Consider the following 12,942-nt stretch of genomic DNA (forward strand, 5'->3'; position numbering starts at 1 on the left):
AGGATTGCATTGAATACCTAATGTTTTAACTTATTTTGAAATTGGCCTATAGCAATCTCAGAAAATGTGATCAAGTGCCTTATAGATATGTTCACTTCCGTGTGTATGCATTCCTCAGCTTTGGAGTAGTGGAATATTTTTCATGTTCGTAGTAAATATATTACAAAAGTTGGGTTTTTTTTTTATTCAGAGAAAAAATATTACAGGGGTTGTGCAAAGCAGTAATATTGATCTCAAATTTCAGTGTTGGCAGATCTTTGTTGTTTAATCAACTGAATTATTTGGCATTCCACAGACATGTATACTATTTAGCATAGTTCTCGGATGGTACTGACTGGCCCCGTACCGGTGGCATGTAAAAGCACCCACTACACTCTCGGAGTGGTTGGCATTAGGAAGGGCATCCGGCTGCAGAAACTCTGCCAGATCAAGATTGAAGCCTGGTCATAGAAAGCGGACATTAAACGATGATGCCGATGCAACATATTAGGGGCAATTCTTTTTAATCCTATTGCTACCAACCATTCCTGGTTTTAAACAAACTTCTTGTTTAAAAAGATCTAGTGGTAAGAGCTGAACAGCAGATTTTCAGCAAGTATTTCTACCCTTATAAATTCTTATATTCTAAGGAGGCCCTTCTGCTGGCACATTACCCACTTGGATATTAGGATTATGGTGCATTTAAACCTACCACTGAAATTTTGTTAAATGCAAAGAAGTTTTAATAAGGACTGTGTTCCTGTAGAAATGTAGTAAAATAGGGTTTAAATAAATTTATGCCTTTTGGTTTTCCACACTGGCAATACCCTGATTGATAATTGGGAGGGATGTTTTGTTGACTGAAATGAGAAAAATAGCAGATCATCTCATTTTAACATATATTTACAATAATTAAATAAAAATGTCTTGAAAATACTAAAGAGCAAATTTGTTCAATAGATTCGCCATTGGCTTCGACCATGGTCTCCAGACGACTTCAGAATCTCTTTTGGAAGTTGGTAAATGCTGCCATAATCCTTGCCTTCAGTTCATCTTTGGTGTTACAAGAAGTTTTGTTGGTCTCTTACTCATCTGCACCCAAAGGGGGTTACAGAAATTGACTGCCATGAATGGAAGCATAACATTGCCATCGCTAGTGATCACTTTAGACTCCATAATGTTGACTGGATGTTTGATTTTTATCACTCAGTACATATCCTCAGATTGACACCCAAACACTGAAATGTTCATATTGAAATTCCTGGTGCAAATGCCAAGCAGTACAGTATGTGTCAGTGAATTACATCATGGTGCTGTTTTTCTCACAGATGGTGCCCAACCGACCCTATTATACTGTGTAGTCGAAAGTAAAAGCAATGCACGTGCGAAATTAAATAAAATGGCAATTTACCCATCGCACTCCCTCTCACTATATATATATACATATACGGTGGACTTCCAGTTTTCATCTATGATACCACACGGTGGGTCTGGGATTGATCCTTAAATTGTACTTAATTTATCGACCCTGGAAGGATGAAAGGCAAAGTCGACCTCGGCGATATTTGAACTCAGAACTTCTTAACCGTGTGTCCCTGATGAAAGGCAAAGTCGACCTCGGCAGAATTTGTATTCAGAATGTAAAGACAGACGAAATACCGCTAAGCATTTCGCCTGGTGTGCTAACGTTTCTGCCAGCTCGCTGCCTTCTGCACGCAAATATATATCAGAATGATGATGTTGGTGATGTAAAGATCTTGTTCTGAAATGAACAGTAAACACAAACTCTAAATACTTGCAGGAATCCGTAATTACCACTATGCTTGTACTGGGATTTTTTTTTTCATCTCAGAGCATATACTATACAGATTTGTAGCCTTTGTTGTTGAAAATAAATTCGTTGCAGTTTGTATATGCTAAATCTTTAGTGTCTCCCACCATTACAGAGAATCAAAGTTTTGTAAATAATCTTTGATAATGGAAGCTCATCAGTTTTATGTAGAGAATGGACAAATGGGTTCAACCTGTAATGGCTAAAACAAATGAAAGAACTTGAGAATTTTCCTAATGGACTAATGATAGGTGTAGGTTAATACAGTCTATTCAAAGATTTAGAAATGTTCTTTGCTTGGACAATACCCTTCTTATTTCAGTCATTAGATTGTAGCTTTGCAGAGGGGCCATGTTGAAGATATTTTAGTCAAATGAATCGACCCCACTATCTTTTATTTTAACCCTTTAGCATTCATGTTACTCTGTCATGTCTGAGACCCCCTTCGGTCACAACTCAGACCATGGGATTGCACCTAGAAAGTAACCCTCCCAGGCACAAGTCCGGGCAAGGTTGTTTTATGGAAGACCAGCAGTCGCCCATGCATATATCACCAGTGTTATACAAGGAAAAGGCAAAGGAGCTGATACAGCTTGGCACCTGTGACGTCGCAACTCATTTCCACAGCTGAGTGAACTGGAGCAACATGAAATAAAGTGTCTTGCTCAAGAACACAACACGCAGCCCAGTCCGGGATTCGAGCTCACAACCTTATGATTATAAGCTCGACACTCTAACCACTGAGCCATGTGCCTTCACTCTGTCATGTAATGCTTATTTATTCACATTTTACAAAATTAATCATACATTATTTCATAACTACAAGATTTTGATGATGGGGTTATTTACTTTTAGAATGGCATTGTGGAGTGAGTCTAAGAGGTCAGATGAAGCAGGTAGAATATTTGGGCTGATTTTAATGCTAAAGGATTAAGCCTGGTACTTATTCTATTGTTCTCATTTGCTGAATCACTAAGTTACAAGGCCCTAAACGACTTGTCAAGCGGTGGTGAGGCACAAAGACATATATATATGATGGGCTTCTTTTAGTTTCCATCTACCAAATCCATTCACAAGGCTTTAGTCAGGTTATAGTAGTAGACACTTGCTCAAATACCATGCAGTGGGGCTGAAACCCAGAACTATGTGGTTGGGAAGTAAGCTTCTTGCCATTCCTGCAACTATGTGCAATATACTGAATATGAATCAGGCATTGCTGTTTACTTCACAACCATGTGGTTCTGGGTTCAATCTTACTGCACTGTACTGTGAATGAATGTCTTCTGTAACACTAGATTGACCGATACCTTGTGCTTTAGTAGATAGGGACTGTGGATTGACCATTATATGTTTGTATTGCACTAAATTGCAGAGACTTCTCTTGTTTAGCCATTGAAAATCTGTAACCAACAATGCTTTTATTCACAAACGTAAACTGAAATACACACTCACATAAATAAAAAATAAAATATTAAGAAAAAAAAGTTTATTGCAAAAGAAATCAAAAAGCATTAGCATAAATATTTTCGGGCTGATTTATATTTTGGCAATGATCTTAGCTTTCTATAAACATAACCATTCTCTTGGATGGCTATCTTAACATTTGATTATACAGGTTGAACTAATTCTGTGTTCATTGGATAAGTTGGTGTTAACATTTAATTATGTGCAGCATTAAAAAAGCTTAAATGGAAATAATTAGTGACATCATTTTTTAACAAAATGTCAATGAATTAATACATCCATTTTTTTCTGCTGTTGAGATCTAGATAAGACCAGAACATGTCCAAAAGTTCCGGTCTTATCTAGAAAAATGACAATTTTACTGACTTAGTAATTAATTTTGTATTGGGTTTTTTTTTTTTTTTTTTACCTCAGTACACATTTAATATCACAAATGAGAAACAATGGCATTACTGGTTAGAGATTTCCAGCTTTGCCATTCACTGCATTTGTGACAAGTGACAAATCAGTGTAGTTACAGATACTGATTTAATTGGCTGATATAAATCCATGAATGTTATATGCACACATATACATATTTGTGTAAGACAGTTTCTATTCTAACATCACAAATGTTTGGTCAACTTATGAGTATGGTGCAAGACATTTGTCCAAAGTGCCATGCTGCAGGATTGAACCGGAAACTATGTGAATCAGTTGCACTTTCCTTAAACCACACAACCATTTATAGTTAAAAAAAACCATTAAATATGTTAACACAAATTTATCTAAGTTATTATGTTATTCCATATAGATGGAATGTATGCACCACAGTTTTAGATTATTAATTACTATAGATAGAAATGTCTTTAATTAATTTAGACTTCCAGTTTTGTATATTAGATTCATTTACATAAACTTCCCTTTGGAATACCCAAAGCAGGTTCAAATCCTTGTTTACATATTTCCCATCTCTCTGTCTGTCTGTCTGTCTCTCTCTCCTTTCTTTCAGTGAAATAGAAATATATGTTTATTATATTTTATGTTGATCCCAACTTATAAAATGAATATTGAGACATTATCTGAAATCAAATCAAAAAGGAATTCTTTTAAAAAAAATTGCACTGATTTATCATCACATTTCACAGACCCCTGTTTTCCAGTGAAGATAAGTGTGGACGGCTGGTTAATCAGCAGAATTGCTGATATTTCTAGTTCCCTACTTGTTATAAAACTTTCTTGATGACATGTTTCAGGTGAGTTTAGTACCTAAGAGGCATTGGTGTATCTGGTGATTTTTGTTTCTTGGTCCATTTTCTAATTTTTTTTTTCTTTTAATGTTCAGTGAAAATTGATTCCTCCATTAGTTTATAATCCTTAACTTCAAAAAAAAATTTCACTGGTTTTGAACATTTTATTGTTGTGAAAAGAGCCTTTTGAGCAAATATGTTCTTGATCATATATCTAATAAGGTCCTGTATCTGGCTTTGGTTTTCAACCGCATGTTTCACAAAACACATCGTCTTGAAGATTTGATAAGAAATCCCTGCAAGAATAATGTTGAAAAGAAGAATATTAGTAAAGACAGTGGTGGTGAATACTTTTCTTTATCAATTTGTTTTTTTTTCATATTGCTTTGTGGTGGTGGGGAGGGGGCAAGAGGGAGTCTGTAAATTTAGACATTGATGTACTTACTGATTGTTGGGCCAGCCAGGTATGTTTACTAGTTGGATGTCTTTCTAACTGAAGTGTACGTGGGAATCATCATAAATTTAACATCCACTTCCTTATGCTTGCATGAGTCAGTTGGAAATTATTGGGGCAAATTTTCTATAGTCAGATGACCTTCGTGTTGCCACCCCCACCCCCACACCTGTTTCAAGCAGGTTAATATTTCTCCATGACCAGACATATTTCACAGAAGCACTCATTTACAACTTGCTCCATGTTAAGGCAAGGACACAGTAACACACACATATGCATACAACAGACTTCTTTCAGTTTCCACCCACCAAAATAACTATAACTATATTTGCCCAAGGACCATGCAGTTGGACTGATTCCAAAGCCATATGATTGAGAAGCAAGCTTCTTACCACAGAGGCTCTCTTTGGATTTTCCTAGACCACAATATAAAAGCTGTAGAAAGATATGAGGATGATCGTTAACAGAGTGGCGTCCGTGCCAGTGGCACATAAAAGGGCAGCATTTGAGTGTGATCGTTACCAGCATCGCCTTACTGGCACTTGTGTCCGTGCTAGTAGGATGCCAAGAGCACCATCCGAGCGTGATCATTGCCAGATCAGCCAACTGGCTTCCGTGCCGGTGGCACATAAAATGGCACCATTCGAGGGTGATCATTACCAACATCGCCTTACTGGCACCTGTGCTGGTGGCATGTGTAAAAAGATTCGAGCGAGGTCATTGCCAGTACCGCCTGACTGGCCCCCATGCTGGTGGCATGTAAAAAGCACCCACTACACTCTCAGAGTGGTTGTTGTTAGGAAGGGCATCCAGCTGTAGAAACTCTGCCAGATCAAGATTGGAGTCTGGTTCGCCAGCCCTCAGTCAAAATCGTCCAACCCATGCTAGCATGGAAAGTGGACGTTAAACTTCTGCAAGGAAGTGTTTGAATTTCTGCACATAGGTAGATATTGTTATTTGTTTGTGCATTAAAATGTACAAGTCAGTTGTTTATGTGAATTAACATTTACATACCCTAAATCAGGTTTTTTAACACTTTTGCTGGTATTAGTACTTGTCTTCGTTGGGACTAACTCTGTAGATGTTATCGAAATCTTCTTACTGTAAGGTCCTGTAAACACAAAACAGCTATATTTATAACAAAATCTAAAATTTCACATCCATAGCAAGAACTTGTGTGAGAATTTGTTGCCTCAAGCGACAGTTGCTTAGAAAGCTAAAATATTAGGGAAATTTTAAAATTGAATGAAAGGAAGAAAAAATATTTTTATGTTGATTTCCAGTGCAAAAGGGATTTAAAGGGCGTGGCTTTCTCTTTAAAAGGAAGAAAATATTGTAGCAAAGAAACTGTTTATTCCATAGTCCGGAATACACCATTTTGTGGAAAAGTGTTCTTATAGCTGAGATTATGTACCTTTAACTACTAGATCATAGTCAATCGTAAACATTCTGCTACATCAATAGACTTCCTGCATTTGCAGCACATTGCTGGGGTACCCTTTCTCTATCTTCTTTCACTACTACTACTACTACTACAATTATAGATTCTATTCTTAAGAACTTAAATGGTTACAATCACATCTGTTGTACTCTGCTTTTCAACTAAAATAAGCATACTCATTACCAAAATCTGTTCTTATAATAGATCTGGACTAATAAACAACTTTTGAAGTTAATACTTGAATTAACCTTTTAGTATTTAAACCAGCCATGACCAGCCCAAATAATATTCTACTTATTTTATGCTCAAGCCAGCCAGATCTGGCCTCTCACACCTACCCTACAATGTCATTTTAAAAATATGCAATTACATCATTGAAATCTCAAAGCTGTAAGATAAGGCCTCGCCTGGCCCCCGTGCCAGTGGCACGTAAAAAGCACCATCCGATCGTGGCCGTTGCCAGCCTCGCCTGGCCCTCGTGCCGGTGGCACGTAAAAGGCACCATCCATCCGTGGCCGTCTGCCAGCTCCGTCTGGCACGTAAAAAGCACCCACTACACTCACGGAGCGGTTGGCGTTAGGAAGGGCATCCAGCCGTAGAAACATTGCCAGCCAGATCAGACTGGGCCTGGTGCAGCCTTCTGGCTTCCCAGACCCCAGTTGAACCGTCCAACCCATGCTAGCATGGAAAGCGGACGCTAAATGATGATGATGATGATGAGTAGGAATAAATAAGGATTACATTGAATAGTTTGAATGCTAAGGGGTTGATTTGACAGCATGTTTCTCTACCTCCACGTTTATCTGCAATCACAACTCTAATAAAACAAGTCTGATTGTCCAACCAACTAGAAAAAGTAGCCAAACTTTGTTCTGTCACCTTATAAAAGAAGTACATATTGAATAACAATGTTCCAAGAAAAGAAGATATAGGTGTGTCTGTTCTGTCAGAGTTGACCCAGGGTTAAACAGTAGCAATAGTGCCAATGAATAATCACAAATTCCACTTACCAAATATACTACTAGTCCTCTTATTCTTAACAGGTGCCTCTTCATTGGATATCTCCCTGAGACGTCTTGTAATATTGTCCATTGTTTCATCTAAACTTTTTGGCGGCCGGCGCCTTTCCAGGTGAGTATTTAGTGACGTGACTCCAGATGAGGATTCGCTATATTTCATACGTGCACCCATTGCTTCTGACTAAAAATTAGAATTATACATCAGACAGATGTATATATATATATATATATATATATAGCAAACACAAGGGGATTATAAAATAATCTAAGTGGGATTCTCAATCACCACTCCTGCAAATGCTGGCTAAAAATGTGAATAAAAGTGGAAACCATTTATTCAGTCTAAGATCCCAAGAATTACAAATTACTTAGAGTGTAATATATTAAGTCCAAGGATGGGACTTTTGGTAACACATTTATTCCTTAGCTACATGTATATCAACACCAAGTATCGAAGTGATCACAGGAATGTGAAGTGAAGTGTTTCGCTCAAGAACACAATGCACCACCCAGTCTAGGAATTGAAACCACAATCTCAGGATCAAGAGTACAACATCCTAGCCACAGGGCCATGCACCTTCATATATATATATATATATATATACATACACACACAACGGCAGTAAACTGACAGAATTATTAGCATGGTGGGCAAAATGCTTAGTGGCATTTTGTCTGTCTTTATGTTCTGAGTTTGAATTCCACCAAGGTCGACTTTATCCTTCATCTCTCTCAGGGTCAATAAAATAATTACAAGTCAAGCACTGAAATTAATGTAATTGACTTACCCTTCCCTCAAAATTTATGGACTTGAGCCAAAATTTAAAACCTACACACACATGGATTAATAAATTTATGAATATGTACAATTTTTTTTTAAAGAATTGGTTTTTATAACATTATTTAAAAAAAAATTTTCTACATATTTTATATACCCTCGTTAAGTTGTCTTAATTTGAATCAGTGCATAATTGTGTCTATATGTAGAATCTATCTATCAATCTAACAAAAAGAACTATATAGTGATCCCTTTCTAGTATATATCAGGCTGAGTAAAAAGTAAGCAGCGTTTTGAAACATGAAGTTCATCACAATATATTTCAACAATGTGGAAATTTTATTTATCAAAGTAAGTACCATTACAATCAACACATTTTTCCCGAGTTACAAGTTTGTTTATTCCAGTAACATAAAAATCTGGAACTGATGAACTCTTTCAACACACTTTCAGCATCAGTTTGCTTTATGAACTCCTTCTCTCGAAGGAAACCATCAAGGTGCATGAAAAAAAGTGGTAGTCGGTAGGAGAAAGGTCTGGGGAATAACCTGGGTGGAGAAGAATTTCGTAGCCAAGTTCCTTTAACTTCTGGAGTGTCATTAGTGAAATGTGTGGTCGAGCATTGTTATGAAGAATGATTGGCTCACTTCTGTTGACCAGTCTGGGGTGGAAGAGTAGCAGTTTTTTCTTCATTTTGGCAGTAATAGTTTTACTGGGTTTTTAGAAGTTATAGAGGATGAGTTCAGCAGTACACTACCAAGCGGTCACCATAGCCTTCTTTTTGAAGAGCACAGGTTTAGGGAAGGTTGTCAGTGCTTCATTTTGGTTCAACCACTGTGAAGAATGTTTTTTTATTATTGTACAGAATCCACTTTTTATCGCAAGTTACAATGCGGTCAAGAAATGGATCAGTCTGGTTACGGAAAAGAAGCAACAAGCAAATTTCATATCTGCGCATTTTCTGATTTTCTTTCAGATTGTGTGATATGTATTTTGAATATCTGTCTTATTATTTATTTTCTTGTTTTTATTGGATGGTATGTGAAGCATGTTTTTTTTATATATCAATATTATTATTATACTTTTCTAGTTATGTATATCCTCTGATGAGGCCTTTGGTTATTTAAACAGACAAATATAATCTTTAATGCCTAGGACTATATTACAATGGCATCTATAGGCAACTTAAGTTGAACTGTCTCTTAACCATTGGCTGAAACAGCTGTAAGGAGCAGTTTATTTGTATTATTTTTATTTTTATTTTATTATTAATTTGCATATTGATGTATATTGTTTTGTTCGATTTTCATGTTCCTATTTGTATAATTAATAAATAATATGAAATTGTTATATCCGTAAGTTGATGATCGAAATGAATTTGTTCCTCCATTTTCTTATTTATATATATAACTCATATTAAACTCTGGACTTTTGGATTTTACTCAAAGGATATTGGAATATTACACATATATACCATTATGCCTATAAAACGGATTTACAAATTCAATACCTATACATATCTTACATCTACTTTCTTTCCTCCACCTCACTCTCTATTTGTATTACATTGAAACTAACTATGACTTAATTTTTCCTCTCACACCGTCTCCAATGAAGGGATATTATTAATTAATATTCTGGAAACAGCTGTAAGACCTTCTATCTATAAATGCTCTAATATCTGTACAGCCTTGGTTGTTTATCTTATTACGCAAAAAAATTCTTATATATATATATATACTGTGGGGGACAAAAGAGTTTGCAGACCTATTTTTTCTCAATTTCTTTATTAATTTTCCTTTATTTTTTAGTTTCACCTCTTCCATCATTTGCTGGTTGCCATTCTGTTTTTTTTCATTACTACATTTTACGAAAAAACCCAGAATTTAATAATTGTTAAACATTTTCCTCTTTTCAGGTGAGCCAAAAGTTTATGCAGGTAACATAAATTTATTAATAATGGCTAAAGGAAAGATGTTGACAGATAGCGAGACGGGTGAAATTGTTAAATAACTTGCTGCAAAGAAGTCTACATTAAAATTTCAAAAATTTTGAAACGAGATCATCGAACTGTGAAACGTTTCGTCATTGACGGCAAAGATGGAAGAAAAAAGCACAAAAGTGGCAGACCAAAGGTGACTTCACCACGAGATATGAGAAAAATCAAGAGGAGTGTGCTAGCAAACCCACACAGCACAAGCAAAGCTATTTTCGACCATGCAGGAGTGTCTGACATCTCTAAAAGGACCCGAAATCGGATTTTGAAACAAATAGCCGACCAGAGAACACCGACAAAATGTCCTCCTTTGAGTGATATCAACTGTCAGAAGCGACTAGCATGGGCCACTAAATATTTGAAAACCAATTTTCAAAATGTTCTCTGGACTGACGAGGCTAGAGCAACCCTCGACGGTCCTGACGGTTGGACCAAGGGATGGCTTCTTAAAAGCAATAGCCCACGCTTGCGATTCAGACGTCAACAGGGAGGAGGGGGAGTGATGATTTGGGCTGGGATTATTGGAAGTGAGATTGTTGGTCCTTTTCTTGTCCCTGAAAGTGTCAAAATGAATTCTGTGAACCACTGCGAGTTTTTAGAAGAGAATTTATTGCCCTGGTTGAATTCACAAAATGATGCTGTCAACCAGAATCTCATTATTCAACAAGACAATGCCCCAAGCCATGCTTCTCAGTTCACAAAAGCTTGGATTTCAGACCAGGGGATCTCTGGTGAACGTCTGATGGACTGGCCACCTCAGAGCCCGGATTTGAATCCGATAGAGAACCTCTGGTCGATTCTGAAGAGGAAGGTTTACGAAAACGGGCATCAATTCAACAGTAAAAAAGACATTTGGGAGAGGATCAAGGAGGTATCTTCTGAAATCACACCTCAACAAGTGCATAAATTAACATCCTCTGTTGATAGGAGGCTGATGGATTTGATTAAGAATGGAGGAAAGCGTATAAAGGGTTAAATTGTTTTATAAATTTGTATTGTTTTGTTAATTGTTATTTGAGCAATAACTGTTGTTTTCTTGTAATATGTTATCAAAATATGGTACTATTATCATAATGACACAATGTTTCAACTTATATTATGTTTAAAAATGTTATTTATTTCAAATAAATGAGTCTTGCAAACTCTTTTGGCCCATATTTCTTCCTGAAATATTTTAAAAATCCATATTTTCCCCCCAGAATATGATTATTTGGTTTCCATCTCTAGGAATTTACTTTATATATTTGCATATCGAACAATGAGTAATATAGTTATTATATTGGAAAATATTGAAGCATAGATTTATCAATATATACAATTTGCAAACACTTTTGACCCCCACAGTATATATATATATAGATAGATAGTTAGACAGATAGGTGTATATATATATATATATATATATATATATATATATATATATAGATAGATAGATAGATAGGTAGATATATATAAATAGATAGATAGATAGACAGATAGGTAGATATATATATATAAATAGATCAATAGATAGTTAGATAGGTAGATATATATATAGATAGATAGATTTTCCCCATTATGATCTAGTGTTAGCATCCAAAAGGTTATTATTAATTTTAAAATTCTCAATACTTTACACACACACACACACACACACATACATATATATATATATATATATATATATATCGATATTGGTGAAGGCATGTGGCTTAGTGGTTGGGGTATTTGGCTCATAATCATAAGATCATAAGTTCAATTCTTGACAACATGTGTCCCTGAGCAAGACATTTTATTCCGTGTTGCTCCAGTCCACTCAGCTGGCAAAAATGAGTGGTACCTGTGTTTAAAAGGGCCAGCCTTGTCACATTGTGTATCATGCTGAATCTCCCTGAGAAGTACATTAAGGGTATGCATGTCTGTGGAATGCTCAGCCACTTGCACGTTAATTTCACAAGCAGGCTGTTCTGTTGATCGGATCAACTGGAACCCTCGTCGTTGTAAGTGACAAGAGTACCAGTTTATATATATATATTTATATATATATTACATGCTATTGTACATATATAAGTTATCCAGGAAGACAGCATATCCAACAACATTTTTTTTTTTTTGCACACACTAACTCATGCAAGAAGCAGAAATAACAGTTTTACACACACATACACACACACACTTCTAACCAGGTTTTGTCTGCCATTGGTACTCACAAGTCATTTATTGGCTTGAAGCATTGAAGAAGCAATGATAGAAGACACTTGCCCACAATATCTGGACTGAACCTTAAGGCCACATGGTTACAAAATGGACTTTTTAAGCATACAGCCATGCCCATGCCTATGAAATAACATTTATATGTGTGTATGTATGTGACAGCAATGTGCTGGTGCCACACCAAGAGCACTCAGTACACTCTGTAAATAGGGTGGCACTAGGAAGGCCCTCCAGCTGTAGAAACCAAACCAAAACAGACAAATGGGGCTTGGTGCAGCTCCCCAGCTTGCCAGCTGTTGTCAAACCGTCCAACCCATGCTACCATGAAAACGGATGTTAAATGATGATGTTGATACAAACATGTAGATCGTTGATATTAATTGCTTACCTGTGACTTATGGGTATGTTGAATAGTTGGAGTTGGATCTGAAAGAGGACGAGAAGTCGTCATGATTTGCTCCTTCATGTAGATCACAGCTGCTTTCAGTGTCACCAAACAGTAACTGCAAGTAAGAAAGTTGTATAAACAAACTGCTTCCTGATGTTTCACTAACGGAG

The 12,942-nt window shown here is 36.4% G+C and overlaps 1 protein-coding gene across 2 annotated transcripts in view; it reads right to left on the minus strand.

Annotated features, from left to right (window-relative positions):
• Positions 1-3,663: 3,663 nt before the first annotated feature.
• Positions 3,664-12,942, minus strand: part of LOC115222475 (putative uncharacterized protein DDB_G0284213) — a 73,883-nt gene continuing 64,604 nt past the window's right edge. For both annotated transcript variants that reach the window (XM_029792696.2, XM_036511692.1), the window contains 4 exons: positions 12,773-12,887; positions 7,409-7,598; positions 5,972-6,068; positions 3,664-4,799 (listed from right to left, as the gene is read on the minus strand). In XM_029792696.2, coding sequence (XP_029648556.2) covers positions 4,748-4,799; positions 5,972-6,068; positions 7,409-7,598; positions 12,773-12,887 — 454 coding nt within the window. In that variant the 3' untranslated portion in view covers positions 3,664-4,747. The remainder of the gene's footprint in view (positions 4,800-5,971; positions 6,069-7,408; positions 7,599-12,772; positions 12,888-12,942) is intronic.

Source organism: Octopus sinensis, linkage group LG20 (assembly GCF_006345805.1).
Source record: "Octopus sinensis linkage group LG20, ASM634580v1, whole genome shotgun sequence".
Classification (NCBI taxonomy): domain Eukaryota; kingdom Metazoa; phylum Mollusca; class Cephalopoda; order Octopoda; family Octopodidae; genus Octopus; species Octopus sinensis.